Source organism: Hyperolius riggenbachi, chromosome 1 (genome assembly GCF_040937935.1).
Source record: "Hyperolius riggenbachi isolate aHypRig1 chromosome 1, aHypRig1.pri, whole genome shotgun sequence".
Lineage (NCBI taxonomy): Eukaryota > Metazoa > Chordata > Amphibia > Anura > Hyperoliidae > Hyperolius > Hyperolius riggenbachi.
The window spans coordinates 530,730,952-530,749,536 of record NC_090646.1 but is presented as its reverse complement, the minus strand read 5'-3'; the positions used below and the strand labels follow the sequence as shown (position 1 = coordinate 530,749,536).

Sequence of the window (18,585 nt, the reverse complement as noted above, 5' to 3'; positions counted from 1 at the left end):
CATTATTTAAAAACTATAATGGCCGAAAACTGAAAAATAATTAATTTTTTCCCACATTTTTCCTATTTTCCCATTAAAACACATTTAGAATAAAATAATTCTTTGCTTAGGGTCCCACCTAAAGAAAGCCTAATTGGTGGCGGAAAAAACAAGATATAGTTCATTTCATTGTGATAAATGATAATAAAGTTATAGACGAATGAGTGGAAGGAGCGCTGAAAGGTGAAAATTGCTCTGGTGGTCAGGGGGTAAAACCCCTCAGTGGTGAAGTGGTTAACATATGGAATATTTTTACCACAGGAAGTAGTTATGGCAAATTCTATATCTGTATTTAAAGAGGGCTTGGATTGCATTGAGGGACATTCTTGCAATGAAGGACATCCCACGCGTATAATTAATAGGATTTTCCTGGCAGAGTTGATCCAGGGATTTTAAGGAAGTAATTTTTTTTCACCTCTTAAGGTTAATTAGCTAAGCCTTGTTAAGTTTTTTTGTCTTTTTGTTTTGGAACAACTGTAATACATGATGTTCGAAAATTTGTGTGCAAAACAAAAAAAAAAATCACCCTTCCTCAGTCTTTACTAAGGGGGTTGTTTGTGATTATTTTGTTTTCAGTTTAACATTTTAATGTCTCAGTTTTACTATTTATACTGATATTGCAAACTTAAACTGAAGTCAGTAGCACATAAATAAAAAAAAAATATGCAACCTGAATCTTCTACAGTCCTTTTTCTTTTGATTGACTTTCTCTAGAGTTGGAACAAGGCTCTTGCATATGGCATGCTACCACCAATGCCATGTTTTTATTTTACTTTTTTTGTGATCATATAGAAATTGGCAAAACGTGCAAAACTTGTGTCATGTCTAAATATTTCTGGAGGGAGTTACCATTCATGAGAGATCATGGCTAGAACCCTTTGTAAATGTTCCAGTAATCCATGTTACAGCACTCATGTAATTACTTATATCTTATAGTAAGCAACAAAAATACTGGTTGTACACAAGCAGGCAGCCAGTTCATCCAGAAGTCTAGTATATGTTTGAGTATCTTATTTGGTATTTCCTTTTTTAAGCTGTTATGTCTGTTTTTTTTTTTTTACCTTTAGGCTACTTTCACACCAAGACGTTATGGTCACATAACGTGCCCCTAACGCAACGCATGGTGGTGTTGAAGTTGGACATCAGATTGAGCCACGTTATGCAGCTCTCAAAGCAGCCTCCAGGTTAGTGATAGGAAGTCCGGATCTTTTTAAGGATTTGGATCATTTGAATCGGATCATTAAAAAGATCCGGATCTTTGAACTGAATCATTTGAATCAGTTTACTAGGGAAGCAGACTGGGTGAAATGACTAGCAGGACAGGACTTTCCCTGCACTGTACATTCTGTATGTTCCTGTTTCTTCCAGACAGACATCCACTGTGAACCGAATCTTTCATTGTGATGATTCAGATGATTCGCCTCACAAAAAAGATCCGGATCAAATGAACGATTCGTTCATGATCCGGACAACACTTCAGTCCCACCATGAGTCACCACAGTGCAGTAAATATTAATTAGCCATGTGGCTGGTCGCAGAGGAGGAGGGGAGACCTCCTCCTTCAACATTACTGAGCATGTGCAAACAGTCTAACGTGGCTTAGCCGAGGATAACGTACAGCACGCTGCACTTTGTTTAAATGTAACGCAACGTGTGCACTGTGAACAGCCCATTGATTTTACAGTGCTGTGAGTTAGGCTGCATTGCTGGCTGCTGTAACATGGGACTTTAACGTCCCACTGTGAAACCAGCCTAAATTGCCTGTGATAATTAAAATATAGAGCTAGTTTTGCTGACTTGTTTGTGTTCACTGTCAAGCATACTAATAACTGGGCTATGTTCCTTTTGTCATTTTCTGCCTGAAAGAGTTAAACATTAAGGTATGCAAGTGACAGTTTCTCTCAAGTCAGGACCTAGTTAGACTATTGTGTAACCCTCGCTGATAAGGAATTACAGCCATAATACTATTTCCTGGAAGTCCTGGAAGAGAACAGCTTTTGAGTGCAGGAGATAGATTAAAAGCTCAACAGTAACTATACAGTAGATTGCAGATCGGAGCTGTATCAGACTCTGTGAAAGACTAACGCCATAATCAATTCACTTATTTTCCTAGGAGATAATTTTTCATCTTCTATCAGTACTCTGCAACTAATAAAGTACCAAATGGTAGGTGAAAAATACTGTCAAAATTATTCAAATTACTTCTTGCTTAAAAGGCATTTTACTGATGTGAAAATATCACCAAGGAGAAAACTTGAGCTTATTGAATCAAAATATGAGCCAATGGCTCAGAACAAGCACTGTAAATCAGCACCTGACTGCTCCTATATTTCTGCTCCATCCTTAAAGAGAGTCTGTAAGATTAAAATAAAGAAAAACTAATACTTACCTTTGGAGGGGGAAGTCTCTGGATCCTAATGAAGCTTCCCCCATGCTCCTCAGCTAGCCGATCCAGTGCTGGGAAACAAAAATAAACACTAACAATAACAATTGCCACTGCATGCAGGCGCACTAGCGGCTTTCTGCTCAGGCTCCGGCGGAAATATCCAAGCCCAATCGAGTCCACTCTACTGCACCGGTGTAGATGGCTCAGGGGTCAAGCGCTGGATTTCCTATGCTGAGGAGGATAGGCGAAGCCTCTTTAGGATCCAGAGGCTTCTCTCTCCTGAGGTAATTACCCCCTAAGGGCACTTTTTTTTCCTTCGGGTTCACTTTAAAGAGGCAGCCTAACGACCTAAAGTAGAATGTTGTAAATTATTCAGTATACTGACTTTTACATTACTTATCTTGGTTTTAGCATCAGAAACACTTCCTATAGCTGTATATTGCTGTATATTGGTATATAACCCCGCCCTCCAAGTGTTGTTTAGCCTAGGCTATGATGACACACAGATTTCTGCCCCAGAGCCTTCTGGGAAACTAGGTGTTGTTTTGGCTCACTTCACATACATATTAATTTATGAATTAATATTGTAAATAAGCAGTTTTGTTTATTAAAGCAGATCCAACATAAAAAACTACCCATAACAAGTAACTTGTCTATATATCTTATCTAAAGTTTAGATAGTTTACACAGCATATCTAGCTGCAAAAGTTTAAAAAGTGTATGATTATTTATTCATGTGATACAATGGGGGCAGCCATGTTCTTTTTGTCATATTGTCACAGGCTAAGGGCTGGAGATGCTATCAGTTTTCTTGTGTGTAAATTCAGTCCCCTCTCCTTCTCCCTCCTCCCCTCTGCCTTTGAAATCAATGGCTAGTAACACCTCCCCTTCCTCCTGCCCAGACTGAGCTCCTGTAAGCCCTTGCTATTGTCTGAAAATGCCTTGGCACTCTGAAAAGCTGTGGACAAGGCTTGTTTAGTTTATAGGGAATAAAAGAGTAACTGTTAGCCCCAAAACTGAAAATTAAATCTCTCTTGCAATCTTTTATTTACTATTTAAATGAGCCAAAAAGGCATTGTAGAAGTTAAAAATCAATATAATTTTTTTACTATGTATCCTTTTACCCCAGCTCCAGACGCAAAGCCGCATATCAGATACTGCTGAGCATGCATAGCATGCCTAGCTCTGCCCGACCCCCCTCTCCCCCCCAGGACCAGGTGCCGATATATGCTCACTCCAAACAGCTGACCGCTCTGACACGGAGAGAGAGAGCGGGAGCACTTCCAGCGCCGCCACCGCAGAGCAGCCGCCGCCGAGTCACATGTGAGAGATGCACGTGCTCTTCTGCCCTAGCCTCAGTGTCTGTCCTTAAAGGAATTATAAGGCAAAAAAAAAAAAATTAGCTTCACTTACCTGGGGCTTCTACCAGCTCCATGCAGCCATCCTGTGCCCTTGTAGTTACTCACTGCTGCTCCAGTCCCCCGCTGCCAGCTAGTTTCGTTTTTGCCGACCTCGGGGTCGGCAGGCCGCATTGCTTACTTTATTTAGCATTCCCGCTGGTGCAGGAACATTGACGCATACATTTTTTAGCGTTAGCAGTGCAACGCCAACAAATTTTTGCGTTAACATTGCAACGCGAAAATTTGTTAGCGTTGCATCGCTATTTACTGACAGAACACTTTTTTTACTGACATCTAATATTACTGAAATTAAATGAAAGATATCACACATGCGCCCTTACGTGCAATACACCGGCAACCACATGGGGCGCAAATGAGGAAGAAGAGTGCAGTGGCTGACACCGGACAGGTGAAGTAATAATGCACACCATCTGGGGTGGGAGACTTTGATACATTTACATTTGGGGGATGCGACCAGGGGTTTCCATCACATTTGTTCTCGATTATCGCAACCCTTACCGCTGCACACTTCATCGAGCATGCCAACCTGAGATGTCCGATTGTTACATGCGATTGATACATGCAACCGATTTCGGTTTGATTGTCAACTAGGCATGATCTTGATGGCACTGATTTTTATAATGTCAATAATAATTGTCTTATCTGATGGTTGATCGGCTGCCAAGTCTACAGATGTATGGCCACCTTTAGATAGAGCAGTGTACATTCCAGAGTGATATGTGAACTGATAAGCGGTAAGTGCTGGGATCTGCACGCGTTTCCAGCCACGTTTTGGAAACACGTGCAGGTGGCCGACACGCACAACATCAGACAGTGCATAGAGTGCACTGTCTGATGTTCACACTGCATGCGTTCCGGACCTGTGCGGTCCGGGAACGCATGCTGCACGCATTTTTTGCCAAAACGCGTGGCTGTCCCATTCACTTTTCAGTGATGGGATCAGCCACGCAACGCACACAAACGCGGATGGCGTGCGTTCGTACGTGTTGCGTTCCGCGTGCATGCCCGTCCGCGTTTGTAATGTGAACGGGGCCTAAGAGAGAGGTTTTTTTTTACTGACACCACAAATGTTTTCATGGACTTTACTGACAGCCTAGATTTGTTGACTTTTTTACTGACTGTCAGTAAATTTACTGACGGTTGGCAACACTGCCCGATGCTCCTAAATCAATATTCATTGCTCAATGAAGAATATAAAAAAAACATTAAACATCCAAAAAAGGCCAAGTCTGTCCTCATGACAGTTATGGGACAGTGTCACATTTTTGGGACAGATATTCTGTTTACCACAACCATCTTTTGACTTGGTAGATCTTCCCTTTGAAGATGTTGTTTGTGTCCCTCTTGTCATTAGAAGATGCTTCATCATAGCCCTGAACTGCGCCACGCGACAAGTTTGGAACGTTTAGGGCTGGCCGGCTTCTGAAAAATAAATGCTTAGCCCGATGTCTGGAAGTATGTCTGAATGACACAGAGCAGCCTTTAAACTAAAGCCAAGCCTGGCTTATCCGTAAAGCCACTGCCTGAGCAGAAGGGACAGCTGCAAGCTTCATGTGGGGACAGACACCATAAATGTGGAGTGCGAGCGAGACACAGATTCATAATTTACTTTGATTAATGTTTCTCTTATTATACAAATGCATTGCATATTTCCATAAAGCAGAGTGGACTCCGGTCCATATATATCTGTTTCAAAATATGCATACAGATGCAGAAACACCTGTTCATGGACTTTCACTGGGCTCATTCTTTCTGCTAAGCTCAGTGGTTCAAAAGAAAACAAGTCCTGTTATTAGATATCAACCTTGGCAACATTCACTTCTAATTGATGATCTTTCTTGTCATCTGCTCGATGGTATGGAATTTTAAAAGGTTCTAAAATAATAGATGCTACAAATACTAGAAGACTCACAGCAGGAGGACAGGGTGCAGGTGCTGCTCCCAGGACCACAGAACTGCAATGGTGTTTTCTGGAAGTTGAGGCCATGAGAATAATTTCCGTGTAAAGGAATACTTGTGGAGAAAGTCAAATAAAGGAAACAGTCTAGCACAGAGCATCATGTGGATTACTGCTTTACCATTAAAGGGTACCTGTGCTGACATGTGACATGATGTGATAAACATGTGTAGGTACAGTGCCAAGCATACAAATAACTGTACCTTTTTTTTCTTTCTCTGCCTGAAAGGGTTTAAACATTCTGTCATGCAAGTGACAGTAGGGACCTAGTCGGACTATGGCATAATCATCACTGATAAGAAAACACAGACATAAAACGCTTTCCTGGAAGAGAACAGCTTCTGAGAGCAGGAGGAAAAAATGACAATTTTATCAGACTGTGGAGTTTATTCAATTACCTTTTTTCCCTGAGTTTTCTCCCAGAGGATATTTTTCATGTTATATAAAAATAACTTTTCAGCACTTAGCAAGTGAAAACGTACTAAAAAGTAAGTAAAGAAGTAATATTAACCTCCTGAGCGTTCTGGACGAGCTGAGTTAGTCCAGAGACGCCGGAGGGTGCCGCTCAGGCCCTGGTGGGTGGATTTTAATAATTTTTTAAAAAAAACACCACGCAGCAAGCACTTTGCTTGCTGCGTGTTGTAGACGATCGCCGCCGCTCGCCGCCGATGCGCCGTTATCCGCCGCGTAACGAGCTCCCACCCCCCAGACCCCGTGCGCTGCCTGGCCAATCAGTGCCAGGCAGCGCTGAGGGGTGGATCGGGACTCCCTATGACATCACGACGTCGTTGACGTCATTCCGGCCATCGCCATGGCGACGGGGGAAGCCCTGACGGAGATCCCGTACAGAACGGGATCTCCTGAAGGCCATAATCGCCGGCGGCGATCGGAAAGGGTGGGTGGGATTCCGCTGGGAGGGGGGTATCATGTAGCTAGCGCTAGGCTAGCTACATGATTAAAAAAAAATTTGTGTAAAAAACCATGCGCAGCCATGCGGCTGCGCATTATCAGAACGCCAGGGAGGTTAAATTTATTTTAAGTATTTTCTTGAATGGTAGGAGCTTTAAAGGTATTTTAATTGTAAGGTTTGAAAATATCTCCTTGGAGAAAAGGGAATAGGATATGGCCCAATGACTCTTATTTAATTCACTTGTTCTCCTAAGTTTTCTCCTAGAAGATAATTTATCATCTGTTTAAAATAACCTTTCAGCCCTGCAATTGAAAAAGTACCAAAAAGTAGTTGAAAAGGTACTGTCTGGGTATTTTCTTGTTTGCTGGTGACGTAAAGGGCATTTTATTGATGTGAAAATATCACCTAGGAGAAAACTTAGGAGAAAAGGTGACATGAATACGGGCCTATGTCATTCAGCTGAGATGAGCGGAACGCAGCAGCGGAAGCAATGCTTTCCCGATGGGAAAGTTCACATTGCTACATTCCGCTCAGTTCCGCTCCCTGCGCTCCGCTCGTTGGAGCGGACGTTCCCGACCTGCACGATTGTTCTGCTCCACTTCACGGAGCGGAACGTAGCACAGGAGCGGATGCATGCCAATGTGAACCCGACCTTAACCTACTTTTTCAGCATTTAAAGACAAAAATCTGTGGGATATAAAAAGTAATTCTAGGAGTAGGATATACCGTATACAATTGTTTATCAGTTTATTTACAGCTCGGGTATCTTTAAAAATCCCATCTATAGTACCGTAGATTATAAATCTTCATCTCACTTGTTCTCTTGCAGCCCAATGGAGATAGGTAGGGACTGTGGAACAATGGGTGGTACGTCACAGACCACAGTAACCCAGAACTTCAAATATAGGTAACTGAAGATGAGCTCGTTGCTGCATGAGACCATTTTTCAATTATTACTATGTATTTTATCTTTAAGCCAATACTATTATAGTAGTATAATAATAATAACAATACTATACTAGTACAGATAAATCGGTAATATTTGTTTAAAGTTGTTGCAGAATATCTGGTATGTCAGTGTTGGAAAAAAAAAATCTAAACTGGTAATGTAAACAGATTTTTCTTTACTATATGAAAATAATAGCAATATATATGAATTACATTAAAACAGATATCTGTTTTAATTGTATTACAACAAATGTCATAAAACATATATTTTTCCTGTGCCAGACCGGTGTACTATTTGTCAGTGGCTGAAGTCCTGGCTAAAAGACCTAGGCTAGTGGACTTTAATTGCCGAGGTAATTTAGGTGCACCACGCACTGGGTAAATTGTGCGCCCCCATAAACTCTAATGCATTTAGCAGCAATGGCAGTGCCTACCTTGTAATTTGAGCGCCGGAGTTGCTGAACTCTGGTGGTAGCAGCTATGGTAGGTGCCTGGCTATGGTCAGTGCTTACTAAGTAATTTGGGTACTGAAGTTTGGCTATTATAGCCAAACTTTGTCAGGATAGCAGCGGTGACAGTGGAAAGTTGCAGCTATGGTCGGGATAGTGGCAGTGACAGTGGGAGGTAGCTGCTATGGTCGGGATAGTAGTGGTGACTGTGAACGGTAGCATCTATAGACAGGATAGTGGGGGTGACAGTGGGAGGTAGCAGCTATGGTCGGGATAATGGAGGTGACAACGAACGGTAGAAGCTATGATGGTATCAGTGGTGACAGCAGAAGGTAATGGCTATGGTCAGGGTAACAGCATTGACAGCAGGTGGTATCGGCTATACACCTGGGTATGGTTGCTTCGGTTGGGACTGGGGCAAAGGGCACCGGTGGTACAGGAGGTAGATGAACTGTTTCTCAGTTGTCTGTGTTAAAACAGCCTTAATCTAAGCAAGGGCCATGTTCACAGTGGTGCGCTGCACTGAAGCATAATGGCTGCTTTGTAACACAGCTTACCACACTGCAGTGCACCACCTATGCGATGTTCACAGTGCAGCAGATGCATTGTGGTAAAACAGAGTGCGCCATGGGAACGCACTTCATACTTTTCATTGACACTATGCTTCACTATATGTGATGGAATGTGCGGGTTACTTGCGGCACCGCTTTTCTGATCCATTGCGTTGCATTACTGCTGTCACAGGAAATGCAATGGTCATTGTGTTCATGGCCTAAACCTTGCCATACACGCATAGATTGCCAACCAATGTGGCAAATAGATCAAACCCTCTCTGATTTAAATCTGATCAGACTGATCAAATCCATACTTTCACTGCACACAGATTTTCAATAGATGTCACAATGCAATATATTGAACATCTATTTCTAATCTAATTAAATCTGTATGTTACAGTGCAAGGCTATGGGCCATTGATTTACTGCTGCAACCCGCCACGTCCAATCAACCATCATTTTCCATCTGGTCTGATTGTAATTTTGATAGTTTTCTGGCAAAATAACGTTTGTTGTGCTATGGATTTCTGGCAGATTTGATCACTATGTTCAAATCCGGTAAAATTGATGTGTGTATGGCCTGCCTAAATGTCCTACAAAAGTTCAAGTACAATAAAGGGATCTTTTATTTTAAAACTGTACATCCGATCCTTGTTGTACATCCGATCCTTGTTGTACATCCGATCCTTGCTGTATATCCGATTCTTGCTATTTTATAACCCTCAAAAATATAATTTAGAAAGTCTTGTCCTGTTTTAGATGTTTTACTGTCCAGTAACATTATTTTCTGCTAGATAAAGAGGTATTTTATGTTAAATATGAACACAAAATAAAATATCAATTAAGCTGCGATTGGCATGAAAATCAAAAGTGAGCTATTACAAAGTGTGCTTGCAGGCAATGCCATCCACTTCCCTGTAATCCTTGAAATATGGAATCCTCAGCGTTCGGTTCATGGATGATTCAAGTACCAGGTGGACGCTTTATGTCACTGCTTAGTAATTTCATTGCTGGAAGATAGAATCTTGGATGAAAATTATCCTTTCCACTGAGCTTATGTCCTTTCACCACCACCACCACCACCAGTTACCAAACAAAACTGCCATATGAAATGGTAGTTTTGTTGTTTTAAGCTCAGGCGTGTCAATATTGCTTGTCTTAGGGCAAGAATATTGCAGGAGCCCAGTGTTCAGGAAGATCATTCACAAGTGACTATGATAGAATCCTAGTCATTTCCGCTAGTACCAAGGTAAGCTGCCAAGTGTGCTAACACCCAAAGAATGCTAGCATAACAGAACAGATCCCTTAAGCTAGCCATGCACACAAAGATAATTCTGCTCTATATAATTGATTTTGGCACAATTGTACAACAATCCCCTACTGTAATAGAGAACCTTGGGAGAGTGAAGAAAATAAAAACAGGCTTATCTGCCATTCCTTTTTGGTGACTAAGCAGACATTTTCCATGAGTCTCATCATTTGTCCCTTGATGATCCAGTTCCCTTATATGAGTATGACGGGTTATACATTTCTCCAAGCTGTAAGCAGACCACCATGCTCTTCCAGAAAATAGTATCGAGTAAAGAAGCACCATGAAAGCAAATATTGCAGAGCACTTACCAGATACACAGTGACTGGTTTCCCCGCTCCATGTGCCATCCTGCAGACAAGTACGTGAAGAGGAGCCTGATAATAAATAGCCTTTGTTGCAACTGAAAGTAACCTTAAAGTTGACCAAATAGCTCGTACCATTCTTCTTCCCATTCTTAGGGGGTTCCAGCCAACCACATGACACCACTGTGATAAAATAAACAAATAATTATTTTTAGTGGCAGTTGCAGTTGCTACCATTCACCAAATCCTTGTCAGGCCCATGTATCTGGCATTCTTATTGAATTGCTATATCTGCTTAAAAAAAGTCAATTTAGGCATGAAACAAGTAGTGTTGGGCGAACATCTAGATGTTCGGGTTCGGGCCGAACAGGCCGAACATGGGCGCGATGTTCGGGTGTTCGACCCGAACTCCAAACATAATGGAAGTCAATGGGGACCCGAACTTTTGTGCTTTGTAAAGCCTCCTTACATGCTACATACCCCAAATTTACAGGGTATGTGCACCTTGGGAGTGGGTACAAGAGGAAAAAAAAATTAGCAAAAAGAGCTTATAGTTTTTGAGAAAATCGATTTTAAAGTTTCAAAGGGAAAACTGTCTTTTAAATGCGGGAAATGTCTGTTTTCTTTGCACAGGTAACATGCTTTTTGTCGGCATGCAGTCATAAATGTAATACATATAAGAGGTTCCAGGAAAAGGGACCGGTAACGCTAACCCAGCAGCAGCACACGTGATGAAACAGGAGGAGGGTGGCGCAGGAGGAGAAGGCCACGCTTTGAGACACAACAACCCAGGCCTTGCATGAGGACAAGAAGCGTGCGGATAGCAATTTGCATTTTGTCGCCATGCAGTCATAAATGTAATACAGATGAGAGGTTCAATAAACAGGGACCGGAAACGCTAACCCATCACAGATGTTCATTGTTCATGTTACTTGGTTGGGGTCCGGGAGTGTTGCGTAGTCGTTTCCAATCCAGGATTGATTCATTTTAATTTGAGTCAGACGGTCTGCATTTTCTGTGGAGAGGCGGATACGCCGCCAATCTGTGACGATGCCTCCGGCAGCACTGAAACAGCGTTCCGACATAACGCTGGCTGCCAGGCAAGCCAGCACCTCTATTGCGTACATTGCCAGTTTGTGCCAGGTGTCTAGCTTCGATACCCAATAGTTGAAGGGTGCAGATGGATTGTTCAACACAGCTACGCCATCTGACATGTAGCCCTTGACCATCTTCTCCAGGCGATCGGTGTTGGAGGTGGATCTGCACGCTTGCTGTTCTGTGTGCTGCTGCATGGGTGTCAGAAAATTTTCCCACTCCAAGGACACTGCCGATACCATTCCCTTTTGGGCACTAGCTGCGGCTTGTGTTGTTTGCTGCCCTCCTGGTCGTCCTGGGTTTGCGGAAGTCTCTTTCTTCAAGCAGTTTTGGAACATTGTGTTTGTACCGTGGATCCAGAAGGGTATAAACCCAGTAATTGGTGTTGTCCAGAATGCGCACAATGCGTGGGTCGCGTTCAATGCAGTCCTAGGCCGAAGAGGTCATAGCCTAGGGTCACAAAACCTGTTTATTTGGGCAATTTCAATGGTGGCGAGTCTGACGTACATAAATCGCAGCAATGGCCGTTAGCAACGTCTGAATCTCACGAAATGTCTCATGCAGGTAGAAGACATATTGTTAGACTTGGGCTCCAAAGATGGGTTCCCTACATCTCTGCAAACCAGAGTTACAGGGCTCCAAATTTGGTAAAATCCCCCATAGGCTTTCATTGGGCCTCCTATTTACAGTTCCAAAATCTCACATCTTTTCAAAGGGCAATTACTCAGCAGTACCAAATTTTCTAGCATTGTAGGGACCCTTAGGGGGAACATGACTGGTGAGTTTCGGGCCCCTAGGCCGAAGAGGTCATAGCCTAGGGTCACAAAAACCTGTTTATTTGGGCTATTTCAATGGTAGTGATGGTGACGTACATAAATCGCAGCAATGGCCGTTAGCAAAGTCTGAATCTCACGAAATGTCTCATGCAGGTAGAAGACATATTGTTAGACTTGGATTCCAAAGATGGGGTCCCTACATCTCTGCAAACCAGAGTTACAGGGGTCCAAAATTGGTAAAATCCCCCATAGGATTTCATTGCCTCCCTATTTCACTTTCCAAAATCTCACATCTTTTCAAAGGGCAATGGCTCAGCAGTACCAAATTTTCTAGCATTGTAGGGACCCTTAGGGGGAACATGACTGGTGAGTTTCGGGCCCCTAGGCCGAAGAGGTCATAGCCTAGGGTCACAAAAACCTGTTTATTTGGGCTATTTCAATGGTAGTGATGGTGGCGTACATAAATCTCAGCAATGGCCGTTAGCAAAGTCTGAATCTCACGAAATGTCTCATGCAGGTAGAAGACATATTGTTAGACTTGGATTCCAAAGATGGGGTCCCTACATCTCTGCAAACCAGAGTTACAGGGGTCCAAAATTGGTAAAATCCCCCATAGGATTTCATTGCCTCCCTATTTCACTTTCCAAAATCTCACATCTTTTCAAAGGGCAATGGCTCAGCAGTACCAAATTTTCTAGCATTGTAGGGACCCTTAGGGGGAACATGACTGGTGAGTTTCGGGCCCCTAGGCCGAAGAGGTCACAGCCTAGGGTCACAAAAACCTGTTTATTTGTGCTATTTCAATGGTAGTGATGGTGGCGTACATAAATCGCAGCCATGGCCGTTAGCAACGTCTGAATCTCACAAAATGTCTCATGCAGGTAGAAGACATATTGTTAGACTTGGATTCCAAAGATGGGGTCCCTACATCTCTGCAAACCAGAGTTACAGGGGTCCAAAATTGGTAAAATCCCCCATAGGATTTCATTGCCTCCCTATTTCACTTTCCAAAATCTCACATCTTTTCAAAGGGCAATGGCTCAGCAGTACCAAATTTTCTAGCATTGTAGGGACCCTTAGGGGGAACATGACTGGTGAGTTTCGGGCCCCTAGGCCGAAGAGGTCATAGCCTAGGGTCACAAAAACCTGTTTATTTGGGCTATTTCGATGGTAGTGATGGTGGCGTACATAAATCTCAGCCATGGCCGTTAGCAACGTCTGAATCTCACGAAATGTCTCATGCAGGTAGAAGACATATTGTTAGACTTGGATTCCAAAGATGGGGTCCCTACATCTCTGCAAACCAGAGTTACAGGGGTCCAAAATTGGTAAAATCCCCCATAGGATTTCATTGGGCCTCCTATTTACCGTTCCAAAATCTCACACCATTTCAAAGGGCAATGGCTCAGCAGTGGCAAAACTCACCAGTCATGATCCCCCTAAGGGTCCCTACAATGCTAGAAAATTTGGTACTGCTGAGCCATTGCCCTTTGAAAAGATGTGAGATTTTGGAAAGTGAAATAGGGAGGCAATGAAATCCTATGGGGGATTTTACCAATTTTGGACCCCTGTAACTCTGGTTTGCAGAGATGTAGGGACCCCATCTTTGGAATCCAAGTCTAACAATATGTCTTCTACCTGCATGAGACATTTCGTGAGATTCAGACGTTGCTAACGGCCATTGCTGCGATTTATGTATGTCACCATCACTACCATTGAAATAGCCCAAATAAACAGGTTTTTGTGACCCTAGGCTATGACCTCTTCGGCCTAGGGGCCCGAAACTCACCAGTCATGTTCCCCCTAAGGGTCCCTACAATGCTAGAAAATTTGGTACTGCTGAGCCATTGCCCTTTGAAAAGATGTGAGATTTTGGAAAGTGAAATAGGGAGGCAATGAAATCCTATGGGGGATTTTACCAATTTTGGACCCCTGTAACTCTTGTTTGCAGAGATGTAGGGACCCCATCTTTGGAATCCAAGTCTAACAATATGTCTTCTACCTGCATGAGACATTTCGTGAGATTCAGACGTTGCTAACGGCCATTGCTGCGATTTATGTACGTCACCATCACTACCATTGAAATAGCCCAAATAAACAGGTTTTTGTGACCCTAGGCTATGACCTCTTCGGCCTAGGGGCCCGAAACTCACCAGTCATGTTCCCCCTAAGGGTCCCTACAATGCTAGAAAATTTGGTACTGCTGAGCCATTGCCCTTTGAAAAGATGTGAGATTTTGGAAAGTGAAATAGGGAGGCAATGAAATCCTATGGGGGATTTTACCAATTTTGGACCCCTGTAACTCTGGTTTGCAGAGATGTAGGGACCCCATCTTTGGAATCCAAGTCTAACAATATGTCTTCTACCTGCATGAGACATTTCGTGAGATTCAGACTTTGCTAACGGCCATTGCTGCGATTTATGTACGTCACCTTCACTACCATTGAAATAGCCCAAATAAACAGGTTTTTGTGACCCTAGGCTATGACCTCTTCGGCCTAGGGGCCCGAAACTCACCAGTCATGTTCCCCCTAAGGGTCCCTACAACTCTAGAAAATTTGGTACTGCTGAGCCATTGCCCTTTGAAAAGATGTGAGATTTTGGAAAGTGAAATAGGGAGGCAATGAAATCCTATGGGGGATTTTACCAATTTTGGACCCCTGTAACTCTGGTTTGCAGAGATGTAGGGACCCCATCTTTGGAATCCAAGTCTAACAATATGTCTTCTACCTGCATGAGACATTTCGTGAGATTCAGACTTTGCTAACGGCCATTGCTGCGATTTATGTACGTCACCATCACTACCATTGAAATAGCCCAAATAAACAGGTTTTTGTGACCCTAGGCTATGACCTCTTCGGCCTAGGGGCCCGAAACTCACCAGTCATGTTCCCCCTAAGGGTCCCTACAATGCTAGAAAATTTGGTACTGCTGAGCCATTGCCCTTTGAAAAGATGTGAGATTTTGGAAAGTGAAATAGGGAGGCAATGAAATCCTATGGGGGATTTTACCAATTTTGGACCCCTGTAACTCTGGTTTGCAGAGATGTAGGGACCCCATCTTTGGAATCCAAGTCTAACAATATGTCTTCTACCTGCATGAGACATTTCGTGAGATTCAGACGTTGCTAACGGCCATTGCTGCGATTTATGTACGTCACCATCACTACCATTGAAATAGCCCAAATAAACAGGTTTTTGTGACCCTAGGCTATGACCTCTTCGGCCTAGGGGCCCGAAACTCACCAGTCATGTTCCCCCTAAGGGTCCCTACAATGCTAGAAAATTTGGTACTGCTGAGCCATTGCCCTTTGAAAAGATGTGAGATTTTGGAAAGTGAAATAGGGAGGCAATGAAATCCTATGGGGGATTTTACCAATTTTGGACCCCTGTAACTCTGGTTTGCAGAGATGTAGGGACCCCATCTTTGGAATCCAAGTCTAACAATATGTCTTCTACCTGCATGAGACATTTCGTGAGATTCAGACTTTGCTAACGGCCATTGCTGCGATTTATGTACGTCACCTTCACTACCATTGAAATAGCCCAAATAAACAGGTTTTTGTGACCCTAGGCTATGACCTCTTCGGCCTAGGGGCCCGAAACTCACCAGTCATGTTCCCCCTAAGGGTCCCTACAATGCTAGAAAATTTGGTACTGCTGAGCCATTGCCCTTTGAAAAGATGTGAGATTTTGGAAAGTGAAATAGGGAGGCAATGAAATCCTATGGGGGATTTTACCAATTTTGGACCCCTGTAACTCTGGTTTGCAGAGATGTAGGGACCCCATCTTTGGAATCCAAGTCTAACAATATGTCTTCTACCTGCATGAGACATTTCGTGAGATTCAGACTTTGCTAACGGCCATTGCTGCGATTTATGTACGTCACCATCACTACCATTGAAATAGCCCAAATAAACAGGTTTTTGTGACCCTAGGCTATGACCTCTTCGGCCTAGGGGCCCGAAACTCACCAGTCATGTTCCCCCTAAGGGTCCCTACAATGCTAGAAAATTTGGTACTGCTGAGCCATTGCCCTTTGAAAAGATGTGAGATTTTGGAAAGTGAAATAGGGAGGCAATGAAATCCTATGGGGGATTTTACCAATTTTGGACCCCTGTAACTCTGGTTTGCAGAGATGTAGGGACCCCATCTTTGGAATCCAAGTCTAACAATATGTCTTCTACCTGCATGAGACATTTCGTGAGATTCAGACTTTGCTAACGGCCATTGCTGCGATTTATGTACGTCACCTTCACTACCATTGAAATAGCCCAAATAAACAGGTTTTTGTGACCCTAGGCTATGACCTCTTCGGCCTAGGGGCCCGAAACTCACCAGTCATGTTCCCCCTAAGGGTCCCTACAATGCTAGAAAATTTGGTACTGCTGAGCCATTGCCCTTTGAAAAGATGTGAGATTTTGGAAAGTGAAATAGGGAGGCAATGAAATCCTATGGGGGATTTTACCAATTTTGGACCCCTGTAACTCTGGTTTGCAGAGATGTAGGGACCCCATCTTTGGAATCCAAGTCTAACAATATGTCTTCTACCTGCATGAGACATTTCGTGAGATTCAGACGTTGCTAACGGCCATTGCTGCGATTTATGTACGTCACCATCACTACCATTGAAATAGCCCAAATAAACAGGTTTTTGTGACCCTAGGCTATGACCTCTTCGGCCTAGGGGCCCGAAACTCACCAGTCATGTTCCCCCTAAGGGTCCCTACAATGCTAGAAAATTTGGTACTGCTGAGCCATTGCCCTTTGAAAAGATGTGAGATTTTGGAAAGTGAAATAGGGAGGCAATGAAATCCTATGGGGGATTTTACCAATTTTGGACCCCTGTAACTCTGGTTTGCAGAGATGTAGGGACCCCATCTTTGGAATCCAAGTCTAACAATATGTCTTCTACCTGCATGAGTCATTTCGTGAGATTCAGACTTTGCTAACTGCCATTGCTGCGATTTATGTACGTCACCATCACTACCATTGAAATAGCCCAAATAAACAGGTTTTTGTGACCCTAGGCTATGACCTCTTCGGCCTAGGGGCCCGAAACTCACCAGTCATGTTCCCCCTAAGGGTCCCTACAATGCTAGAAAATTTGGTACTGCTGAGCCATTGCCCTTTGAAAAGATGTGAGATTTTGGAAAGTGAAATAGGGAGGCAATGAAATCCTATGGGGGATTTTACCAATTTTGGACCCCTGTAACTCTGGTTTGCAGAGATGTAGGGACCCCATCTTTGGAATCCAAGTCTAACAATATGTCTTCTACCTGCATGAGACATTTCGTGAGATTCAGACGTTGCTAACGGCCATTGCTGCGATTTATGTACGTCACCATCACTACCATTGAAATAGCCCAAATAAACAGGTTTTTGTGACCCTAGGCTATGACCTCTTCGGCCTAGGGGCCCAAAACTCACCAGTCATGTTCCCCCTAAGGGTCCCTACAATGCTAGAAAATTTGGTACTGCTGAGCCATTGCCCTTTGAAAAGATGTGAGATTTTGGAAAGTGAAATAGGGAGGCAATGAAATCCTATGGGGGATTTTACCAATTTTGGACCCCTGTAACTCTGGTTTGCAGAGATGTAGGGACCCCATCTTTGGAATCCAAGTCTAACAATATGTCTTCTACCTGCATGAGTCATTTCGTGAGATTCAGACTTTGCTAACGGCCATTGCTGCGATTTATGTACGTCACCATCACTACCATTGAAATAGCCCAAATAAACAGGTTTTTGTGACCCTAGGCTATGACCTCTTCGGCCTAGGGGCCCGAAACTCACCAGTCATGTTCCCCCTAAGGGTCCCTACAATGCTAGAAAATTTGGTACTGCTGAGCCATTGCCCTTTGAAAAGATGTGAGATTTTGGAAAGTGAAATAGGGAGGCAATGAAATCCTATGGGGGATTTTACCAATTTTGGACCCCTGTAACTCTGGTTTGCAGAGATGTAGGGACCCCATCTTTGGAATCCAAGTCTAACAATATGTCTTCTACCTGCATGAGACATTTCGTGAGATTCAGACGTTGCTAACGGCCATTGCTGCGATTTATGTACGCCACCATCACTACCATTGAAATAGCCCAAATAAACAGGTTTTTGTGACCCTAGGCTATGACCTCTTCGGCCTAGGGGCCCGAAACTCACCAGTCATGTTCCCCCTAAGGGTCCCTACAATGCTAGAAAATTTGGTACTGCTGAGCCATTGCCCTTTGAAAAGATGTGAGATTTTGGAAAGTGAAATAGGGAGGCAATGAAATCCTATGGGGGATTTTACCAATTTTGGACCCCTGTAACTCTGGTTTGCAGAGATGTAGGGACCCCATCTTTGGAATCCAAGTCTAACAATATGTCTTCTACCTGCATGAGACATTTCGTGAGATTCAGACTTTGCTAACGGCCATTGCTGAGATTTATGTACGCCAC

General features: G+C 43.3%; 1 protein-coding gene across 4 annotated transcripts in view; it reads right to left on the bottom strand.

Annotated features, from left to right (window-relative positions):
* Window positions 1–18,585, bottom strand: part of SUSD2 (sushi domain containing 2) — a 314,471-nt gene that overhangs the window by 79,586 nt on the left and 216,300 nt on the right. For 3 of the 4 annotated variants that reach the window (XM_068246340.1, XM_068246356.1, XM_068246352.1), the window contains one exon: window positions 10,285–10,461. In XM_068246340.1, the coding sequence (XP_068102441.1) occupies window positions 10,285–10,461 (177 nt within the window). Of the gene's footprint in view, window positions 1–9,059; window positions 9,675–10,284; window positions 10,462–18,585 lie in introns of those variants that run through there. The other variant, XM_068246346.1, reaches the window with a different exon arrangement.